Source organism: Fusarium poae, chromosome 2 (assembly GCF_019609905.1).
Source record: "Fusarium poae strain DAOMC 252244 chromosome 2, whole genome shotgun sequence".
In the NCBI taxonomy this organism is placed as follows: Eukaryota; Fungi; Ascomycota; class Sordariomycetes; order Hypocreales; family Nectriaceae; genus Fusarium; species Fusarium poae.
Genome location: NC_058400.1, coordinates 8,411,654 through 8,433,897, shown reverse-complemented (window position 1 = coordinate 8,433,897; position 22,244 = coordinate 8,411,654). Strand labels below are relative to the sequence as shown.

The following is a 22,244-nucleotide window of genomic DNA, read 5'->3' as shown; positions in this document are numbered from 1 at the left end:
CCAGTAATTCCCGATCGATACATACCAGACGCCTCTCCCGTACACATCTCCCTTGGAGACAGCCCTTCTTTCCGTCACCCCTATTTAAAACATCGTGGGACAAGATTCGCAGCTTCTGCAACTAACAACAATGTTGAAGCCTTCAGTCTCCTTCATGGAGAAAGCGCAGCCCCTCAGGAGGAGGGTTGCGGAAAAGGTCGAGTGGGTGAAGGCTCATGCACCAGAGCTTGTCAAGTCGCGAGCTTTTCGAAAGACAACGACTATTATTGCTGCGTTTACCTTGGCTGTGTCGCTCATCTTTCTTACGGGAAAGTACACCAACGCTGGCTGGTTCATACCAAAGGTTATCCAAAAGATTGGACGGTATCCGACGTGTGAGAGTAAGGGTGTCAATGGAACAAGAGAGATTTGGGATGTGTCGAGACACAAATACGAAAACCTGCGCGATGACAAGTTTACGTACGTTCTCATCATCTCCTAGACTGCGAAAATGCTAACGTTGAGCCTGTTATAGCATCGCCATGCAAACATACCAACGCCCAAAGGAACTTGAAGAGACTCTCAGCATCATCCTAAGCGAGGAGGTACCTTCACTTCTCGAGATAGTCATCGTCTGGAACGACCTCGAAAACTACCCTCCGCAAGATTTCGTTTCCAAGTACGGCGTCCCTGTTCGATACCGAAAGTCGAAGCGCAACAGTCTCAACGAAAAGCTCTGGCCTGATCCCGAGTACAAGACACAGGCGATCCTACTCTCAGACGATGACGTGTACTACCGCCCCAACGATCTCGAGTTTGTCTTTCAGACATGGCGCAAGTTCGGCAGGAATCGAATGGTTGGCGCTCTCGCTCGATGTACACCCGTGGACACGTTTGGATACCATCATTATACCTTTTGTTCCAGTAAGAAGGGCCAGGATGACTATAATATGGTTCTGACGAATCTTGCCTTTTCGCATATCTCGTTCCTCGACTATTACTCATCCAACGATACTGTCATGACGCAAATCAGGGAATATGTTGATGAGGGCTTCAATTGCGAGGATCTTGCGCTGAACTATGTCCACGGACTACTCACTGGCGAGGGACCTCTTCTCATTAATGGACACGAAAAGTATTACAACTTTGTTCCCAAAGTGGGAATTAGCATGAAGAAGGGCCATATTGAGGCGCGAAGCGCTTGTCTCAATTACTTTTCCAAACTGTTTGGATGTCACCCCTTGGTTGACGAGACAGGATACATCCAACGTGGTGTTCTAGTGATGTGAGACATCAGCAGGAATCGACGTTATGATAGTTTGTTTGCATTATAGCAATATTATCGTCGTGTGTAAGGAATGTGCGTTTCCCATCAGATGCTAGGACTTCGAACGGCTGCGCCGGGAACATTGTGTGTCATTGATAATGACATTATCGGATTAATGAGAGTTATTAATGAGATAATTCAAGGATAAAAGCAAGTAATTCCACCTTCTTCGAAACATGGTCATGATACAAACTGAAACGTTCTTGAGGTTTTCGTTCAGAGTCATAGTCATAGTTGCCCCACGTGATGTAACCAACCTAGCTCCATCACCAAAAACCACCAAACAGTATCACAAGCTAAACCAGCCTTTCAACTCAATTCTATTCGCTACATTCTTTTTCAATCACCATGAATCAAGGCGAGCAAACAGGAGTAATCATCTCCACGGCCGTCGTGGCCCTTCTCACAGGCTACGCTTTCGGTATCTATACCATCCGTGGTTACCTAATCTCGCCTTCCCTAGTCGAAGAGCGTCGGCGCGCCCTGCACGATCCTGTCGAGAGTGACGAGAGCGACGTCGACGAAGACGATACTGTGCTCGACCATGCACCCAACTGGGCCAACGGCCCTGACGCCGATCGCAAGCAGGGCTTGAAGGCTGCCGAGGAGAAGAAGGAGCCTGTTGTTAAGGATAACGGCGAGGAGTGCAAGCTTGTTCTTGTTGTGCGAACAGATCTCGGCATGACAAAGGGTATGTTGGGCATGTTTCTTGAATTCGACGAAAAAAGCTAACCATAAACTTTCATAGGTAAAATCGCTGCTCAATGCTCCCACGCTACCCTCGCCTGCTACAAGTCCCTCGTCCGCGCCCCCGCCAACTCTCCCCAAGCCCAGATCCTCAAGCGATGGGAGCGTCTCGGTCAAGCCAAGATTGCTGTTCAAGTCAAGAGCCAGGACGAAATTCTTGAGCTTCGACGCAAGGCCCGCTCTCTGGGTTTGACTGCCGAGGTGATCCAGGATGCTGGCCGAACACAGATCGAGGCAGGTAGCATGACGGTGCTGGGCGTTGGACCTGCTCCTCGCAGCCTTGTCGACCAAGTCACTGGTGGACTGAAGCTGCTCTAAACAATGGAACGAATAGATGCGTCGGATTTTGGGGGTGTACACATACGAAGACATGCATGGCATTACGAAATTTGGGACCGGATTCTTAAAAGTACTACAATTATAGACGTTCAAGCGAGGCTCTGATAGAATAAAGAAAAGGCAGCACTTTTCCACTTGTAAGAATCGTGTTTTCTGTGATAAAGGGTATTATTCGCATTCGCATTCGCATTTCTATATGAAAGTCTATTACTCCTTTTTGGCAAACCTTGACAACGCCGGTCCCAGATCCGCCTCGGCCTCGAGCTCCTTCTTGTTCTTCTTGGCCTGCTGCTCGTTCCAAATTTCGTCCACGTGCATTCTCTTCTCGTCGATAATGTTCTTCTTTCGCTGCTTGCGCAGGTACTTCTTGAGCGCACCATTCTTGCCTCTTGCTCGCTTGCGGATCTCCTCGGCGATGTCTGCAGCAGGAGCGTCGAGGTCCTTCTCGGCACGACGCTGCTTCTCGGATCGCAAGTCCAGGGTTCCGATGTAGTTGGGGTCGAGGGCAATCATGTCGGGCTGTAGCTTGTTGAGCAGGCCCTTGACTTCGGATTCTTGTCGTTGCTTGGCAGTCTCGAATGGGTTAACTTCCAGAGCGTCGTAGTTGGCCTCACCAGCACCAGGAACGATAATGGAAGAGAAGCCAGAGTCGTGACCAATACCGAGAACATCTTCAAAGGGACACCATCGTACGCGCTCGATGCGCTTGCCCTCACCACCCCAGGCCATATAAGGGCTCTGAACCTTTTCTTGGACAGGGGCGTTCTTATCGAAGAGACCCTTCCAGATAGTTGTTTGAGTACCCCAGCCAATAGCTGTCAAGCCTGTATCGGAGATTGCCACTGAAGAAGCTGGTTGACGTGTGAAGTAACTGTTGACTTCGCGCAACATCCTGAGATCCCAAACTGCCATCTTCTGATCTTGGCCTGTTGAGACCATGTATCGACCTTCACGGTCGACGGCCAGATCTCGAACGGGTCCTCGGTGTGCTAGCAGCTTGACGAGAGGGTCTGATGAGTTGGGTGACCATAGCGTGACTGTTCCGTTCTGGTGGCCAACGTGTAGAACGGCGTTCCAGGGATTTTGTTTGAGGGCGCAAGGTTGGCCTAATCGGGTAGGAATCTCGGCGACTAATTGACCAGTTGATGTATCCTGATATTTGAGGAAACCGACAGAGCCCTGAGATTTGTTAATAACAGGAAGTTTGCGCGAAAAAGTAGGTACTTACGATTGTTGCTAAGAGGTAGTGGTATGGCAGAAACTCCATGTGAGACACCTCCTGGTGTTTCCTCAAGGTATGCAGTTCCACGCCATTGTGATCGTAGATGTAGACGTACTTCTTCTGAGCAACCGCAAAGTACTGGTTGTTGTGTAGCCACTTCACGTCCCGAATCGTCTCGTTCAACTGCAGCTCACATCCAAGCTTGCCTTCTCGCCAATCCATTGTCGCAACATGTCCCTTTCGACCACCGAGCAACAGGTCCCGCCCATTCCTCGAGTAATCAAACTGATAGGGTCCTAGTTGATCCAGAGTAAGTTCGAATCGCTTCTGCGCAGTGCCCACCGCTACACCAGAGGTAATATCGTCTTGTCGGACCTTGTATGTTCGTTCGAGCTCGTCCTCGGCCTCGAGAAAACCCGACGTGTTCTCGAGCAGAATTTCTGCATCCTTGGCCTTGAGTGTGGCATCTTCGTACTTGCTCTCGAGGCGCTTCATGTTGCTTCGAAGCTTCTTGTCCTTGATCGCCTTGAGATTGACCTTCTTGCCTCGACCGTAGGCCTTGTGGGCTTCTCGAATTCGACGAGCACGTTCTCGCTCACTGCGAGGAACGAGTTCTGTTCGGGCGCCTTCAACGGCAAGTGCGCCATTGTCGCGCACTTTGGAAGTGGTCGTATCAACTCTGTCGACCTCCATATTTTCGTATCGTGGACGCGCTCACTTGGGGAAAAGATAACTTGAAGCTGGACGGCAGAATGGATTGGCATACAACTTTCCTTATCGACAAAAAAATTCACAGCTTATCGTGTCGAATCTATTGGTTGTGTGGGTCCTCTACTGGGTGACAGAATAAATTATCATTATACTCACTGCCAATGTCATGTCGAACTAACAGTATGTTTGGTTGAATTGGGTAAAGAATTAACGTCTATGGTAGGAATAAATATTATTAATATGATTGGATACCATATAGAGATATATGCGACTGGATTGCGATTTTAATCATGTTTCTCATGTAAAGACGAACACGACTCAGGACTTAATTGATGAGGGTTTCTTTATGTCCAGGCATCAACCGCCACTATCGATAAACACAAAAATATTTTGGATTTAACCCCGCCATCACCGCCTACAATATCGATGATATTGCCATCATTCTGCCTGTAATTCACACGAAATTCGATATTTTTTCTGTCGCTCAATCTGGCTTCATTACCATTTCGATTTAAAGCCGGAGGCGAGAGCAAGATGCCTACCGCAGTGGCTCATTCCCACAGGCCGACCACAAAGGTCACACACAAGTCCTTCAAGTCAAGGGCTGCCTCCAAACATGAGTTGAGAGATCGCGCGAAGGGTAAGGATTCTCCCTTCGGGTATTATATCGTATGATCGCGGTTCTGACATTTTGACAGGTAGAGTTTCCAACGAAAAGGGAAACCGAAAGACTCCTCACCAACAAGTCATGTCTAAATTCGACCGACGCAACCAGGCTAAGCAGGCTCGTTTGAATAAGCACAAGGAACAAGTCAAGGATACTCTGGTTTTCGCTGGAAAGGATGGCGCTCCTCGACATGTCGCTCTTATTCCTCTTTGCGCTGGCACCGATCTCAACGCCACGATCAAGCACCTGAACAACAGTGTCGATATCGAAGACAACGCTGAAGGCGGTAACTACCGAGTGTCGGTCGATCGATTCAAGCAAAAGCTTCAGTACATTCCTATCGAGCGAGATTTGAACGCCTGTCTTGATGCCGCCCGTGTGGCCGATTTCGTTATTGTCGTCCTATCTGCCAGTGTCGAGGTTGATGAACTTGGAGAGTTGATCTTGCGCAGTGTCGAGAGCCAGGGCATGTCCACTCTCTTCACTATTGTTGAGGGACTTGACAAGGTCGAGCCCGCGAAGCAGCGACAGAGTGTTCTGGGATCTCTCAGATCTTTCATCACTCACTTCCACCCTGAGCAGGAGAAGCTCTACAGCATCGAGAACCGACAGGAATGCGCCAACCTCATGCGATCATTATGCAACACAACACCCAAGGGTATCCGATGGAGAGACGAGAGGAGTTGGATGCTTGCCGAGGATATCAAGTTCGCATACTCCGAATCCGAGCCCACAGTTATCACCGGTATCGTTCGTGGAAAGGGTCTCAAGGCCGACCGTCTCGTCCAGGTTGGCGATTGGGGAACTTTCCAGATTGAGAAGATCGAGTCTGCTCCTCTGCCTAAGCAGATCAAGAAGAGGGGTGAGGAAATGACCATTGATCCTGAAGAGGCTGGCAAGGTTCTGGACGAGGCCACTGCGGACCGTGACGAGTTGGTGGAGTTGGCCCCTGAGGAGGTCATGATGGACGCTGATGACGCTGAGATGGAGGCTAGTGCCAGCGAGCAGAAGGGTGTTCTCCTCGACGACCACCACTACTTCACAGACGAAGAGGAGGAAGCGAGAAAGATTAAGAAGCGAGTGCCCAAGGGTACCTCCAATTACCAGTCCGCCTGGTATTTGGAGGACGTCTCTGACTCCGAGTCCGACATGGAGGATTACGAGATGCCGGATGAGGATGCTGAACAAGCCCGTCCTGAGGATGGTATTGAGGGTTACGCCCCTGCGCCAGGCACAGAGGGTGCTCCTTCAGAATATCCCCAGTCGGAGATGATGATTGAGCCAGATGAGGAGGAAGACCTTAAGCAGCTCAAACAATATCGTGAAGGCAAGCGAACCGAGGAGCAGGACGATATGGAGTTTCCTGACGAGATTGAATTGCACCCTGGTGTTCTGGCCCGCGAGCGTCTGGCTCGTTACCGTGGTCTCAAGAGTCTGCGAACAAGTGTGTGGAAGGAGTCTGAGGATCGTGCACATGAGCCTGAGGAGTGGAGGCGTCTTCTCCAAGTTCCCAACTACCAATCTTCCAAGTCACAAGTCACAAGAGAGGCCTTGGTCGGTGGAGTTGAGCCTGGAACCCGGGTTCACATCTACATCAAGGGCGTCTCTCCCATCCAGGAGAAGACCTACGACCCCAAGAAGCCATTGACTCTCTTCTCTCTTCTGCGACACGAGAACAAGAAGACTGCTGTCAACTATCTGTTCAACCTTAGCTCCGACTTTACCAAGTCCATCAAGGCCAAGGAGGAGCTCATCGTCCAGTGTGGACCTCGCCGTATGGTGATCAAGCCCTTATACTCCCAGCCTGGACAGACACCAAACGATGTCCACAAGTACTGCCGATTCATCCACCCTGGACAATCAGCTATTGCGACTTTCATGGGTCCTCTAACATGGGGTGCCGTGCCTGTACTATTCTTCAAGCGAACTACCGCCGAGGATGTTGATAAGAACGAGGAGGAAGATGGCCCTCACATTGGCATGTCTCTCATCGGCACAGGAACTGCCATACCACCCTCAACATCTCGCGTCATCGCAAAGCGTATCATCCTTACTGGTCACCCCTACCATATCAACAAGAGAATTGTCACCATCCGATACATGTTCTTCAACAGAGAAGACGTCGAGTGGTTCAAGGCCCTACCATTGTGGACCAGGCGAGGACGCAGCGGTTTCATGAAGGAGCCTCTTGGTACACATGGTTACTTCAAGGCTACATTCGATGGACGCATCAACCCTCAAGACTCTATTGGTGTCAGTTTGTACAAGCGGGTGTGGCCACGAAACGCTGTTCCTGTGGAGGGACCGCTACTGGATTTTGCTACTAGCAAGATACAGGAGGATGGCGATATGATGATGGATGACCAGGCATAGATTATCACGACACTCGGTATACCTTAGATTTAAAAAGTTGGCGTTTTTGGTTTTCCCTTTTATATAAAGTTTTCAATATCGTTGTTTATTTTTAGTGATTATGTGATGTTACTCTTATTCTAGCTGCTCAAGACCCTCTGTTGGTCTTGGGCCTCCCTTGCTTCGTCTCTGTTCCTCGGCGCCACTGGCCTTCCATGCGCTCTTGATCAAGTTGATGATGTGGTCTACACCAACGTCCTTCTTGACCTGCGCAAAGACCGTAGGCCCCCCCTCTCGAATCTTTCTGGCATCCCTCTCCATAACGCCCAGGTCGGCGCCAATAAGCTCTGCCAGGTCGGTCTTGTTCACGACCAGCAGGTCACTCTGGGTGATACCAGGACCACCCTTTCTGGGGATCTTGTCGCCACCACTGACATCGATAACGTAGATGATGAAATCAGCCAGCTCGCGGCTGTAGTTCGCTGCAAGGTTATCACCTCCCGACTCAATAAGGAGCAAATCGGTATCGAACTCGCGGTGCAAGTCTTCCAGCGCAGCAAGGTTCTGAGAAATATCCTCTCGGACAGCGGCGTGAGGGCATCCACCAGTCTCAATGGCGCGGATACGAGAAGGGGGGAGGGCCTTGTTTCGGGTAAGGAACTCTGCGTCTTCACGGGTGAAGATGTCGTTTGTGACAGCTGCGAGGGAATATTCCTTTCGGAGAGCGAGGGAGAGGGCGAGCATGAGAGCTGTCTTTCCGGAGCCAACGGGACTGTTGGGTGTTAATCAATACCGTAGGCAATTAGGTTAAAGGTTGGCCTTACCCTCCAATTCCAATTGTAAAGGCTCGCTCTGACCACTCTCGTCCCTCAACGATGGGCATCTCGCGACCTAGGAAGCTACCAGGTCCATCGAGGATCTCATGCGAGTGGCCATGCTCCTGCGCATTGAAACCATCATGAGAATGAGATTGTCCGTCGTGAGAGTGCGACATATTGAATGGAATAAATGTGTTCTATCTGAAGAGAAAGAATAGCTGTTGTGAGCTCAATCGCGGGAATTGAAGGAGGGGAAAGAAGCTTTTGATAAGACGTTGGAAAGTTGCCCTTATCAGTTTGACAGGTCAAGCTCTAGACGCAAGGGACTTACGTGGGGGAGGGGTCGAGGGGCAAGCAGCAAGTAGCAAGTAGCAATTCTGGGTGGGACTTGGCTAAAAACAAAACCTCCGGCGGCCGGCGGCGCGAGCGGGCGGTTAAGGCGCCGGGAAAAGTGGGGTTCGACTTACACTGATATCCAGGGTACTCGGAAATACCTACTCAACGGCTCCTGAACACAATTACTACATATTGAGTAACAAAGAGCTTATCATGTAGTGCTTTGACAGACTCCATAATGTGGCACTAGATCTGTCGAGTTTCGTTCTGATTGAGGAGTTAATAGCGAGTGATGCACCTATCATTGCTGATCTTGTTTCAGCCACATTTTCTCTCTCTTAACGAACACCTCAGCACCTATAACAAGCACCCTTGCTGTAATAACTTCTATGAGAAAAATAGCAAAGCTGGTCAGCTGCTCCTCTTTACGTCGGACAGAATACTCCGTCATTTGCTGGCACGGCACATATAGAGAAAACCCGCCTGAACCCAACAGTCTTGTACAACCTTGGCACCGCATTGTCATGGCCAAGACCAAGTTAGGAACGTAACACAAAAAATAAATCCTTCGTGGCAGGCGGTTATGACGGAAGGCTTTCCGGATCGCACAAAAGCGTAGAAACATGCTGTCACAGAAAAGCAGACATGCAAGCCTCGATCAATGCTGAGAGCTCAATTGTGAGGTGAGCAATGGGGAGAGGTTTGCATGTTAGCCTCGCACAAGGGCGGTAGATCGTTATAACTCAGATGCAGCCTCCCGCTTGTTGAGATCCAGCAATATGTCCATCGCTTAAAATAAGTGGTGTGAGTGGCCCAAAAGTGTGAGTGGCCTAAGGTGTGAGTGAGACAACTGCGTTAATCCTGTTGTGTGGTTTAATTTATGTTCTCGCAGTGGTCTGATCGGGCGCAGAGAACCTGTAACCGACATAATGTGAGAAATGATGAGATATGATGATATCGCTACGCGAGGTTTCTCTTTGGCCACGTATATCTGTCAGTTCTCGTATTTTTTTGGTGAAGTACCCGATGAAGATTGAGATTTACAATACAGACACTAACAAGTGTCCCTCCCTTGGCACCGGCAAGTCCTATGCTAAGCTAGGTAAAGTAATTGATCTGATTACGATGATCCAGGAATTATTTTGTCCTAGACGGTCAGTTGAACAGCTCATAGAGCGTTACACAACATTTGCCTTGCAGCTCGTGGAACTGAACTATCATTCACCGTTGATATTACGACACGGTCTAGACTTGTATCCTTACTCGGTCTGTCTTCAAGCTCAATGGCCAATCCGCCTTCCTGGTGCCCGTTCCTAGATCTATCTAGTGTCTCAAGTACCGATAATGCATGAAACGGTGTCCAATCATATTGAGCGCGGCACATCTCTCATCTTTCAACACCACACAGCAGATCGGTTTAGCCCAATACAGCACTTGCATTTTGGATTATTTATCGCCTGCAGTGTCGTATGATCAATCTAAAAGGTGACTTTGGCGTATATCGACTTTATGAGACGCCCTATTCCATGTCATTGCCGCCCGGTATCAGCGGAGCTTAAGCTGTTGTCTCTCGCCTGCACCCCTGTCGTGCGTACTCGATCGGAGGATTCTAAAGTCCCTCTTCTCTCTTTGAGGCGATCTCTCCCGCCAGTTCTTGGCCACACGCCCTAAAAAGTGGTTTTTCACAGCCGCTTGGGCTGGATCTTGAAATATGATAGATCTCATCGGAACTCATATGCAGCATGTAGCATATGATCTCGATATCTGCAGGAGCTCGTCTTTTCCCATGTCAACCATTCAGCGTCGTCGCGGCGTCCGATCCCTGCCAGGGCAGAGAAGGCTTTTGTAATTTTACTTTGTTTCTGTTCTTTCCCGCAAAGATATATAATGCCGAGTCCATTCTGAAGAGCCCGACTTTTTCACAAAATGAATCTCCAGACTTTACTGTCCAACCTCTTTGATCATTCACAACTCGTCATTTTGGGCTTGAGAGTGTGAAAGCTTAGTACCTACTATTTACAAAGCTGTCTAAAGCATTAAGAAACTTATTACTATAATACATACGTTCACATATCCCGAGACACTGCGTTGCGTTGCGTATTAGCCAACCATGGACTCTACCAACTTGCCTACTCAGGTGGCCCAGGCGGGCGGTCAGAAGCAGTCAGTGACGACATCTTTCTGGTCTTCGCAAACTGACTTATTGAAATCTCCATAGACCCGAGCCTCGCAGTTTAATGCTTAATGTGCATATCTACGACAACTCTTCCATTCAGGAGCGACTCCTCAATGGAGCCGCAGCTACCACCAACCCACCAGGAACCGTTGATGATACTGTCGCGGGTGATACCAGACTCCAAGTTTTGGAGGATCAGATTATTGATTTTGACTTGATCATGGGGACTTCTTCTTCCATTCTTAGCCGATTGTAAGAGAGGATCACAAAGTGTATATAAGCGCTGAGATGGATGGCTGCACTTAACACTCGGTTATGACGGACTTGGAAATAGAGGGAGGAGCCCAGTTTCTCCTCATTCACATATATCCGCCTTCATTATCGTATTCCATACAAACACTCAAATCATTCTTGATCCCTGATGAATATGCTCTGTAGTTGATGGTAAATATCGTTAAGTCGTCTGGAACTGCGTGCAACTTAGTTATTGGTGAGCAGGACTTTTCATTAGCTAATCTCCTGTCATTTTACTCAGCCCTCCTTACGTATTTAACAAAGTACCTTGTCCAATGCTTAAAGCAGAACATGCCGGATATGTCACCGGAGCTCCGTTCGGAAGACCCACTCTTCCCCGAATCACACGGAAGATGGTGGGTATCCACACATCCGAGGCCGATCCGCTCAAACAGTTGGTTAACCCCCTCATTTCTAAGCGCTCGGTATTGTCTTTGTAGCCTGGAACCGGTGTGCCCTTGTCTTGCGGGCTTACTTTGATACCTTTGAGGGATTTTGCAGTCCATATCTCAGGCCGATCCGTAGTCCGCCTGAGAACCTGGGAGTCCGGAGCTGTCACATATATAAAGTCGGCGTCCTCCCTCGACATTAGCATTACTGGAATTCCTCTGCCACATAAGTGCGGCCTATTTCTCACCTAGTTGTATCCATTTTCCGTATTTCCTTCCCGAACTCTTATTGATCCTACCTGCCATCGCACAGACTTAAAGCACACTAAGTACAATTAGTCCTGTCACTGTGTGCCATTTCATCCCTCGTTTATTATACTACAACTATTATATACAGAATGTCTCAAGTAGACATGCCTCCTTCTTTTAATTGTAACAAATGTCATGACGAGCAAGTGAACCCAGAGTGGCACAGCTGCTCACAAGCTAACTCGTCGCTATCAGGTCCTCTGATACGGGCTTCATGCTCAATCGATTCATCTACGATACAGCCACCCTTCAGGATCGTCTTACTCAGATTCAGCTTTGCATAGAAGAGCTATATGCCCCCACGTTCTCTGCTGGTCTTGGTATTGGTGTACCACAACGGGACACAACTCTGAATCAGAGTAAGCTTTAAAGAGTGCCTTAGTTGCTGGTGTTATGTAAAAATTCTGCATTTTTCGTTTATACTTTTCTTTCAGCTTGATAGCACCTTCTATGACTGATTTATGCCTATCAGTCTGGATACATGGTCATACAGGTCGGCGGTAATAGTAGTTGAGAGCCTTGGATGCATATGCGATGGCACATACCATGCACAGAGTAGCTCCAAGTATTTCAATATCCCATGTCACGTTACCAATATCTCTTTCATGATTTTTCTATGCATTGTTGTACTCGTGCACAAAGTTAAGTGTGTGCTCTTTGATTACAATACATCAAGTTCTGTCAAATTTGACTTGTAATACAGACATATTAATGACCGTCTCACCGTAATATTACAGCGTCTCCCCTTGAATTACGCACATAATTATTTATGACTTATGATTCAAAATATGCTTCTGACTAATATTCGTGTGGTATAGCCGAGATGATGGGAGTAGGGGCAACGCTTTCAATTAACTTCAAGTGTCTCTAGCCAAATCGGATGAGACCCTGCTTTTTGACTATCTTACTGTGTCGGATGTAGATATAGCCTCATGCAAATGCATTCGGTCAGTGCTGCCTGTACATTGCTTCATGTCCGTGATGGCTGACTTCCTAGGAAGTCAACGGTGTAAGGCATCAGTAACAACTCGTAGGGAGGAAAGGCGAGGATAGCATCGGTTGTTCAAGGCTGTGTCACCCAACCTGAGACTTTTCTGTTAATTAGCCTCACGTCAAAATTTATCATATTCAACTGCTCACCGCTACGAGTTGGGGAAATGGGTGGCCTCAAAACGTTCCTAAAGTGTTGTTTTGCGGACGAGGCTGAGCCGCGGCATTCAGAAGAGCCTCATCCAATATCGTTATTTCCCTTTCTTCACTCTTTTCTCCGCTTAAGCAAAGTCAATTCCAGCACGTCAGCAAGGCGAGACCTATGCAAGCTGTGCAGAATCTAGTTTCGTATCGTTGGATCCGCTGCGAGAGCTTTGGTTGCATAAGCACGTGGAGGGTAGATGCTGCATCCAAAGTGATATATATCATCATCGAACCCAACAAGGACAAAATTTCCCAGGTATCTACCACCTCACCGCTTCTCTAATAATCTTCAGCGGGACTAAAATGCAGATGCGGACATGTAATGGTGGGCTGAGGTTTATTGGCTTACATGTTGGTTGTGTCTCTCTGTCTTTGTAACACAACGTCCTCGGATATCGTTGCTTGTTCAAGGTACGCAACGCGGGGAGCTTCAATCTGCCCATCTTCCTAAAAGGGGAGGTGGAAGTCTCAAAGGGCCAGGTCCCTGGTTACACACCAACACATAACTGCATGCGTTCTGCTCTGCATACGTCAAACGGCAATATTTTCCTTCGGTGTAAAGATGGATGTTATCACCGCCTTTTACTTTGGCTACTGACCGAGTCTCGATCTTGATTCTACAATTATCTGAGAGTCGCACTTCTACTGCTATGGAGGTTGAAGTCGGGATCACCGGTCAAGTTGGGCTGTGTCTTGACCTGCGGGCGTATCGTTGCCCGGAATGTTAGATGGTGGGTGAAGAGTTGAGGCCTTCATGAAAAGATTCGATATGAGGAACTAATCTTTCATTACAGACCCAACTGTCTCGAGCTCGTATAAAAGATATTGGGTTGTCGATTCTGTTCGGTGATTCCTATATGTATCCGCCATGACCTTCTCGAGACACGGCACAAGTTATCAGACTTCTCATGGTGTAAAACTATTGCCTTGCAACTCATCATCCTACTTTATGTTTCTTCTACTACGCTCCTTAAACTATACTGTCAGCCGTGCTTTCTTATCCTCTTAATCCACTTACGCCACTCTCTTGCATTATGCCGTCCAACTCAAGCCAGGCTCCCACTACTACCACGGGAGATACCACACAGTAAGGTGACACTCTGCCTTATAGCTTACCACAACTCTAACAGTTTTGCAGAACCAAAGTCGAGGCGCCCATGATGGCTTACTACATTCATGATACTACACCACTTTAGGATCGCCTACTCATGAGGGCCATGGTTGAGGATAAGCAGTCATCACAAAGGGGAGCTGGTTATTCAGGGCCAAGGAACCCAAAACTATAGATCACTTTCTTTAGGGGATCAAACTATATGTACATTGGGTGGCAGCATTCGATTCCATAGATCTTCTTACTCCATCGCTTTTGTACCTCAATAAGATGCAAGCGTACCTCCGTCCGAATGACCGTTTCACATGTGCGCAGACAGACAACTGGAGCAGACTTCAGTCAGCCCAATCTCAGTGCCAAAGTGACTAGTTCTCTCACATAGTGCTGGTTGAAGCCTTGATAGTGATCAGTCCCATGCAACCAAGAAAGGTGACCCCTGAATCAACCTGGCTCATTCAACATGACGATTAGGAATCATGGCTTGCCATATACACGACTCGAACAGGAAATCTTGTCAATGAAGAGACAGGAAAATGCGTCTATTTTACGCCTCATGATGTACATTGTTGCCCAGATATAATTACACGTTATTCGTACCGCTCTTGGCACATCATCCACTATCCAAACCCCGACCGCACAGCGTCCACTTTTTTCATTTATTGAGTTGGAGGTGTTGTCGTTGATGGGGATAATGAAGCATCTGTAGCAGCAACCTCTGACACACCAGCCTTCTTGAGAGCAGCGTCCTTGCGCTGCGCAATAATAGCACCAAGCTTCTCCAGCATCTCCTCGCTGAGCTCGGGCTCGCCCTCCTCGGCACGCTTCTCGCGCTGCATCTCGTGGAACTCCTGCAAAGGAGTCTGCATAGACTTGACAGACTCCAAGCGGGCCCGCTCCGACATGGCCTCGGTCTCCTTCTGCTGCACGTACCAGTCCTCGTGGCGTGTTCGGAACTTGGAGAACTTGTTTCGGAGTTCGTCGATAATATTTTCAGGCATGGGTGGAGATAGAAGGTTATAGTAGAATGTTCGTTCCTCGACAGTCTCTCGGATAGTGTCACCTTCGAATGATTCCGCTTCGGGGACTTGCACCTCGGGCCAGGGAATGACGACGTTGATTCCAGGAACAAGTCGGTCCCATTTGTATCCGTGCTCCCATCGATCGAGTGTCATGTTAGGGGACTTCATGTTTGGTGGAATGGCCTTGAGCTCGTGAATGACGACGTCTCTTGTGACTCCGGTTTCGGGGTTGGTGATAGGATAGACCAGGCGAATAGCATCGATAGAGAGGGGCATAGGCTGAGAGCGACTATCGTTTCCAAACATGCCTGCAGAGATAGCCTGGTCATATTAGCTTTCATGAAGCCCCTGTGCAGTCGATTGGCTTACCCGATTGTGGCTCTCAAGAGTAACAAGCCCCGCCTGGAGGTTGATCGACTTGATGCGATCAATCTTTCCCTTGTCCGGACCGTCCATGATAACCACCCGATCAGAAACAGCAAGGTTGAGCTGCTTCACACCACCAGCCCAGGCACACCTCTTCCTCAAAATCTCAGGTCGAGGGCTGTAGAGACCGTAGTTGGACCAATCCGTTCGTACGCCCTCGGTGAACATGCCATAACCATTAAATCCCAGATCACGCTTGGGGGCGATAGGGCCCAACTCCCAATCCTCCTGTCGAGCACGACGTGCATCCTGGAGATTCTGTCGGACCTCGGAAACAGCTGCTCGAATGGCTTGTCGGTTTCGAAGTTTATAGTTGGTCTGTTCGCTTTTGGCGGCCTTTTCAGCTCGTTTGCCGGCCTGGCGCTGGGCCTGGGCGACCCGCTTGGCGAGCTTCTGCATGGCAGAAAATGAGCTGCGGGGATTTATCGAGGGAATTCGCAGGCTCTAGCAGCTCATTGAGCGGGTTGAAGCTGTCGACGCCGAGTTGTCGCTTTAGGCGTGACGATAATTCGTTGTGGAGTGGATGGTTGAGCTGGAAATTCTCGACCATCAAACGGAATTAGCCGCATTGGTGTGTGAGTGCGGGTAATTGGAATGCACTGTACCCCGCACTATGCTCATGATAGCTTCATGTCGTACATGCGAAGCCATGATGGATATCGACATACCCTATATCGATATCTACTTATAAAGTGATATTCAATACCATACATTTCTGTTTGTCTAGTAGCGTAGGTTCACAGAGTTCATGGTCTTGTTGCGATTGCCCACACATTCTACCGAATCTACGTCGAGAAGTGTACCACTTGCATCGATATACGAAGGAATTCATCCCTGTATCCAATCAATTCCTCACTGCACCCCTAGGTCTTGGTTTTTAGCGGCGTCCAACATACTGATATTCGATTCAAACTCAGTATCTTTCAGTATCTTGTCGCAACTGTGGCCAAACTCAACATAGCGAAATGCATTACAACAAAGCACGTATATGCAGGTTGTGATATCATCCATATGATAATGATGCATGTGCAGCCCTTAATTGACTATTCAGCACTGCTCCAGGCAGGATATATCACAAGATCACATGCTAGGTATATCAAAGGTTCCAAAGTTCCATTCCTACCGATATTGAAAGGCATGCCCGTGGGATCACTTGTTTGTTGATATAAATCATAAGAAAGATTGATGACACTTGTATGAGAGATTCATCGTCAATCATGGGTGTCTCATATGATTCAAAAGTGGCAATTTACCATCATCTGGGATTATAGGCAATGCATATCCGAATGTGCATCCAAGTCAATCAGGGTCCTTGGCTTGGCTCACTCAACGTTTGAAGGAGGTTGAGTGAAAGTCCTACCTGCCTATCTCTAGGGATGGGGCAGCGTAGGACTTTTCCGTCCGCTACAAACTCTATGACTGGACGCTCCGTGTTCTGGGTATCTGGCTTAGCAAGCGGAGACACGGGATGGTATGTACAGCACAGCTCAGCACGGAGCTCCGCTGTACATTGCATGACGGACCAGGGGTGGAAGCTTGTGCCAGCTTCACTTTTGCATGGTGAAAGACGACCGTGATTGATGACGAAGCGGATGTATGATCAAGAAGACTCCCTTCAATATCAAAACTCAAACTCACAAGATGTTGAATGGCATTGTTTATATTCTAAGTGGAACTTGCCGAGATGACTTGTGATAAACATCAAACGCTGACTACGGGGGATAAGCTCATTCTACAGTCATGACTAGACACAATTGTTGATGTTGGCCGCCAGATCCCAGCCAAAAATCTCCCAAAGGAAGAACACCGGCCTAGAAATCAAATTGTGACCATGGGGTGGTGAGGCTGGTGACTGAATGTTGTTTATTAGTTTCGTCCTGTTCATATGACAAGCCGAGCCACGGTTTCAGCCTCGGAGCTATGGAGCCTAAAGCGTTCCATCGTCTGGATAAGATGATACAATTCAAGTCAAGTTTAAAGCCAACAGCAACAGTTCTAAAGTCAGACTTTATTGGTGGGTTGAGGACCGGCGTGCACGTCAGACCGATAGAAATAGTACAAAAACGTGATAGCTGTGAATAATGATGGCGTTTAGCGGTGGAAGATGAACGGGGAAAGAGTCAAAGATCTAACTCAAGCTTTTGTGAAAGAGCATCTCTCTCACTGGGTTGCCATATCAGTCTCCCAGTTAAATGAAAACGGTTCGACCAACGGCCCCGTTACTCTTGGCCCTTTAATACTCTCCGTCATCTAAGACCAGTGACTGGTTCAATTTGAGTATTATAGTAGGCAGACCCTTATCTCATCTCGTCATCATTGTCACTGGCATTGCTCACTCTCTCTATCCGAGTCGTTTCAGACTCATGCAAATGGAAGACGACGCAACACGACGCAACCTTGGGAGGTCAGAGCAATTCAAGTACTAAGGTAAGCTAACTTAACTTCCACGTTATGCAGGAGATGGAAGCAACTGCAGATGGATTGGACGCCAAAAGCTGCCACTGAAAGTTTCCATGGCGGAGCACTCTCGGTAAGATAAAATGGGCCAGTTAATTCCCCCGCCAGGGAAATAGCCCAGCCCGCCCTAGGATCTTTGGACTGTACACTGTCTGCACTGTGAAGGGACTCCACTAATCACTCACTGAATAGGGGACGGTGTTAGCGGTTGTTGCCACCCACCAGCCAATGCCAGGGCCACGAGACGCAGTTGGCTGCCTCAGGAAAGGACGGGCGTGGACCCTTTTTTCCGCGTAATATGACAAGAAAGAAGGTACATTTGCGTGGTAATATCGGTGAAAGAGTACATGCGGAAGTGAGGTGACGACAGGCCCAGGGGAAAGAACACATTCATCATCATATCAAAGAGACCCCAGCAAGCTCCTCGCAGCCCCAGCAACAGGGCAGGCTCAAATTCAAACATGGAACAAAACCTCACAACCTGGTTTGTTGTAAACATTGACAGGGCTGTTTTGTTTTGTTGCTTTTGATCCCTGAGTCGAACAAAGATGAGATGTTTAGGAGGGCTTATCAGAATCCCAAGCAGCACTTGACTCAGCCTTTACATTAGATCTAACTCAAAGAATAGGAAGGATGGAATAGACTGACGGTGAGACAGCTAGGACAAACGCTGCATGCTGACCTCAGTCACCGTTGGTATTTTGGTGATAGACCAAACAAGCCCTGCCAGCAGGCTATTTTCAGCTGTCATTGTCCGCTAAGTGCCTATCAAATACAGTGCGAATCACAAACGCCCGTCCCGGCTTTCATCATCCTCAACAACCCTGCTTGACCCCCAGCACCTCTGGACCTCTGACACCTGGTACCTGGTTTCTGGTGCACATCACATCGTATTAAGAGGTACCTCTAGTCCTGTTGACCTGCCCTGGCTGCCTGTTGACCTGTGCTTGCCCGTTGTCCTATCCAGCCAGTCCTGTCCAGTAACTGTTCGGGTCCTGGAAAAAAACCAAGCCCAAGCCTATTTCACCCAAAAACCAAACCCCCTTCTGCTCGCTGTCTCTCTCTCTTGCCTTGCCGCGTCCACTCTCCTCTTTATCCCATCCCCATCGACCCGCAGCCGCCGCTCTCCGCGAAACTCACAACCTGCACCATCCATCTCCCAAGCTCAACTCAAGCTCAAGCTCGCATTCTACGCCAGCAAATTCGCATTTCTCACAACTTCTTCACCCAAAAAACACTTCTAATCAATAACCATGGCTGAGATCCGCCGAAAGCTCGTCATTGTCGGCGATGGTGCTTGTGGTAAAACCTGTTTGTTGATGTGAGTTGGCCTTCTTTCACCAAAAGATACTCGCCCATCCCGTGTCGTGTTCCTGTCCATCACCGCGTCGACTCTACTCGGTGCTTCAACCAGTTCAGGGCTACGCCAGAAAAGCAATGCGATAATTGTTCCTGGCATCTTGTTCGCTTGAGCGCTTCGCATTGTTGGACGCAATCAGCTCTATCATTATCGTGATAGACGCAGATGCCCCTTGATTCACTTGCCATTTTCTGCCGTTTCTTATTATCATCATCACAATCATCACAACCAAATCATCAACTTGTCGCTAATCAATTGTATAGTGTTTTCTCCAAGGGCACTTTCCCCGAGGTAAGCATTGACTTTACACCGTTGATGTCTTCCCGTCATCGCACTGCCACGCGGCGTTACGAGAGGCGCTTATCTCTGACGAGAGTCAACAATAACAATAAACGTCGTACTAACAATTCTACCCCAGGTCTACGTTCCCACCGTCTTCGAGAACTATGTCGCCGATGTCGAGGTTGATGGCAAGCACGTCGAGCTCGCCCTATGGGATACTGCTGGTCAGGAAGATTACGACCGTCTCCGACCTCTTTCTTACCCCGACTCCCACGTTATCCTGATCTGCTTCGCTGTTGACTCTCCCGACTCCCTCGACAACGTCCAGGAGAAGGTTGGTCCAACCCCCACTGCTGAATGGCTTGTTGCCAAATGACATCCACACAGCCTTGCTGACACGTGCTCTCTTACAGTGGATCTCTGAGGTTCTGCACTTCTGCCAGGGTCTTCCTATCATCCTTGTCGGCTGCAAGAAGGATTTGCGATACGACCAGAAGATCATCGAGGAACTCCGAAAGACCAGCCAGAAGCCCGTCTCACCTGAGGAGGTACGATATCTTGCCCTGGCAAAGCACCTGTTTTGAGTTCATTGAACCTGATTGGTTGCTTGCCAAACCTCACATATATACATGCTAACAATCATCAATAGGGTGAGGAGATCCGCAAGAAGATCTCTGCTTACAAGTACCTTGAGTGCTCAGCCAAGACCAACGAGGGTGTCCGCGAAGTGTTCGAGCACGCTACTCGCGCTGCTCTGCTGTCGCGCAGCACCCGAAGCAAGTCTCACAAGAAGTGTCTTGTCCTGTAAAGGGCGCCATCGAAGCCCTTTGAACGCAGCCCACGCACACGTACCGTGGCTTGACTCTGCGTTGTAATCCTTTGTCACAGTTCAACCTCCACTTGGCCCCGGCAGTTCGGATGAAACGGGCCCGTGGCGGCCAAGAAGGCCAGGGCTGTCGGCATGCATCGGTTTTCTCGGAATCTGGAGTTTGATATCGTCTCGCTCATGTCTGGTCCATCGGCCTACGCGCCGACCTTTCTCGCTGGATTGATGGTTTTCTAGTCGGTGGAAGCCCATGGTTTCTTGGACCTCCTGAATCTCGCAGGGGGGTTGCTATTATCGACAGATACCTCATCTTTTTTATTATCACCACTGGCAGGCGAGCGGGACCTTTGTTTTATGTATGTGCTTGCCGCTTATGGGGAGGTGGGCCAGATGTCTTTTTTTGTTGGGGGCTTTTGAGAAGGAGGAGGAGTGACTCTCGTTCCTTGCTCTCCTGCCGAGTCTGTCAGTGCAGGCTGATGGACGAGGAATCACTCGGGAGATGTTACAGGTGGCCAGGAGAGACTCTGTGGACTGGTTACGGCGAGAGCGTTTGCGTCTGCTTATGTGTGGATATGGGACTCGGCTGGGGGAACCAAGTCGAGTCAGGCCATAAATCTTTTCGTTTTTTCTCTTGGAGCCTCGAGACCGTTACTTAGACCATGGAGATGGGACATCTATTGCGTAGGGCCTGCCTGTTTAATCTCTTGATTTTTTGTATATTCTGTCTACTTTATCCGTGATGCGATGCTTCTTTGGTGAAAATGACTTGGTTGCATTAAGCTCATTGGGGTACATGATACAAGCTATCAGGTTACACAAGTGATTACTAGCTTCGAGTTGAGGCGTCTGTAGTATCCAACGTTGACCTCAAGCTTCAGGCATATTCATCCACGTGCCAATGTCAGTCATGTGGCCCCCCCTATCCCATGCTAGACCCTCTGATCGACGCCTGAACCTATTTCGGTAGTTGTGATACGGGTGATGTAATCCCATCAATCAACGAGCATGGGGGTCAGATATTGTTCACCCAGTGTGGGAGCCAAGACAGCTTACGCAAAGAGGCATTCACGAAGGAAGCTGCTTCATGCAGATAGATTGAGGCGAGTATCAGTCTTGATTCCTCATGGCAAAACAAGGTCGAATAAAAGAGCGAGCTTAATCTCTGCTACACAATACTACCCAGCGCAATAGGTTAAACCATCAACCGCCGCCCAAATAAAAGAGAGTGACGCTATCAAAGAGCGACCTCGTCACAACATGGCCAACCACACTCCGTTGTATGCATCCCTAACACCCAATATCTCAACTCGTCTCGTCTTGTCTCATCATGTCGTCGTGCATTTCTTTGTTGAAAGTTAGACAGGGCAGTGCTATAGAATGGAATGTCAGTAAAGATTGAGAAGAAATGCGATTATAAAACATACAGCACCGCAGCTGCCGCAGGTCTTGCCGGCACCCTCAATGGTGGCGCTACACTTGGGGCAAGTGTTGTGGTTGTAGTTGACGAGAGGCTCCATCTTGGCGTTGATATCAAGAGATGTGTGTAAGAGTTGAAGCTGTGTTGAGGTTTGTGTATAAACTGGAGCACTAGAAAACGAAGAAGAGGGGAAAGTTCAGATTATATATACTATCCATCAACTTCATCCTTCCCTCACACCAGATTTCCCTTGACACTTTCCCAAAGCGGGGTTCCCTGGCGCAAATAGCGGGTTGTTGCTTTGTTTTACCCCCTCATGCGATTCGCCCGTGACACACATAGTCATGCCCACCCCATCTTGATAAAGAAGTTTAAAGGGTCTTGGGTCATGGTGAGATGGATATAGGTGGGGATCGTGTGAGAAACAGCTCATTGTGCTGACGATGGATGGAGACGTTGATATGATAAGAAAAACTCGATAGGATA

General features: G+C 48.6%; 9 protein-coding genes across 9 annotated transcripts; 5 read left to right on the top strand and 4 right to left on the bottom strand.

The window, feature by feature from the left end:
• Positions 1–130: 130 nt before the first annotated feature.
• FPOAC1_006878 (uncharacterized protein) lies at positions 131–1,268 on the top strand (the record flags this gene model as incomplete). The annotated part of the gene is made up of 2 exons (XM_044851351.1): positions 131–459; positions 515–1,268. 2 exons carry the CDS (start codon positions 131–133, stop codon positions 1,266–1,268), a joined length of 1,083 nt encoding a protein of 360 aa, XP_044710063.1.
• A 386-nt stretch (positions 1,269–1,654) lies between these two features.
• Positions 1,655–2,371, top strand: FPOAC1_006877 (uncharacterized protein; the record flags this gene model as incomplete). Its single annotated transcript, XM_044851350.1, has 2 exons — positions 1,655–1,997; positions 2,055–2,371. The coding sequence occupies 2 exons, from the start codon at positions 1,655–1,657 to the stop codon at positions 2,369–2,371; spliced, it is 660 nt and encodes a 219-aa protein (XP_044710062.1).
• A 228-nt stretch (positions 2,372–2,599) lies between these two features.
• On the bottom strand, positions 2,600–4,307 carry FPOAC1_006876 (uncharacterized protein; the record flags this gene model as incomplete). The annotated part of the gene is made up of 2 exons (XM_044851349.1): positions 2,600–3,571; positions 3,621–4,307. 2 exons carry the CDS (start codon positions 4,305–4,307, stop codon positions 2,600–2,602), a joined length of 1,659 nt encoding a protein of 552 aa, XP_044710061.1.
• A 552-nt stretch (positions 4,308–4,859) lies between these two features.
• On the top strand, positions 4,860–7,365 carry FPOAC1_006875 (uncharacterized protein; the record flags this gene model as incomplete). Its single annotated transcript, XM_044851348.1, has 2 exons — positions 4,860–4,965; positions 5,024–7,365. 2 exons carry the CDS (start codon positions 4,860–4,862, stop codon positions 7,363–7,365), a joined length of 2,448 nt encoding a protein of 815 aa, XP_044710060.1.
• Positions 7,366–7,479: 114 nt separating this feature from the next.
• On the bottom strand, positions 7,480–8,338 carry FPOAC1_006874 (uncharacterized protein; the record flags this gene model as incomplete). The annotated part of the gene is made up of 2 exons (XM_044851347.1): positions 7,480–8,116; positions 8,169–8,338. The coding sequence occupies 2 exons, from the start codon at positions 8,336–8,338 to the stop codon at positions 7,480–7,482; spliced, it is 807 nt and encodes a 268-aa protein (XP_044710059.1).
• Positions 8,339–10,608: 2,270 nt separating this feature from the next.
• FPOAC1_006873 (uncharacterized protein) lies at positions 10,609–10,930 on the top strand (the record flags this gene model as incomplete). The annotated part of the gene is made up of 2 exons (XM_044851346.1): positions 10,609–10,661; positions 10,717–10,930. 2 exons carry the CDS (start codon positions 10,609–10,611, stop codon positions 10,928–10,930), a joined length of 267 nt encoding a protein of 88 aa, XP_044710058.1.
• A 3,697-nt stretch (positions 10,931–14,627) lies between these two features.
• FPOAC1_006872 (uncharacterized protein) lies at positions 14,628–15,815 on the bottom strand (the record flags this gene model as incomplete). The annotated part of the gene is made up of 2 exons (XM_044851345.1): positions 14,628–15,311; positions 15,360–15,815. The coding sequence occupies 2 exons, from the start codon at positions 15,813–15,815 to the stop codon at positions 14,628–14,630; spliced, it is 1,140 nt and encodes a 379-aa protein (XP_044710057.1).
• A 3,311-nt stretch (positions 15,816–19,126) lies between these two features.
• On the top strand, positions 19,127–20,323 carry FPOAC1_006871 (uncharacterized protein; the record flags this gene model as incomplete). The annotated part of the gene is made up of 5 exons (XM_044851344.1): positions 19,127–19,194; positions 19,497–19,524; positions 19,652–19,853; positions 19,903–20,063; positions 20,165–20,323. 5 exons carry the CDS (start codon positions 19,127–19,129, stop codon positions 20,321–20,323), a joined length of 618 nt encoding a protein of 205 aa, XP_044710056.1.
• Positions 20,324–20,404: 81 nt separating this feature from the next.
• FPOAC1_006870 (uncharacterized protein) lies at positions 20,405–21,858 on the bottom strand (the record flags this gene model as incomplete). Its single annotated transcript, XM_044851343.1, has 2 exons — positions 20,405–20,629; positions 21,766–21,858. The coding sequence occupies 2 exons, from the start codon at positions 21,856–21,858 to the stop codon at positions 20,405–20,407; spliced, it is 318 nt and encodes a 105-aa protein (XP_044710055.1).
• Positions 21,859–22,244: the final 386 nt, after the last annotated feature.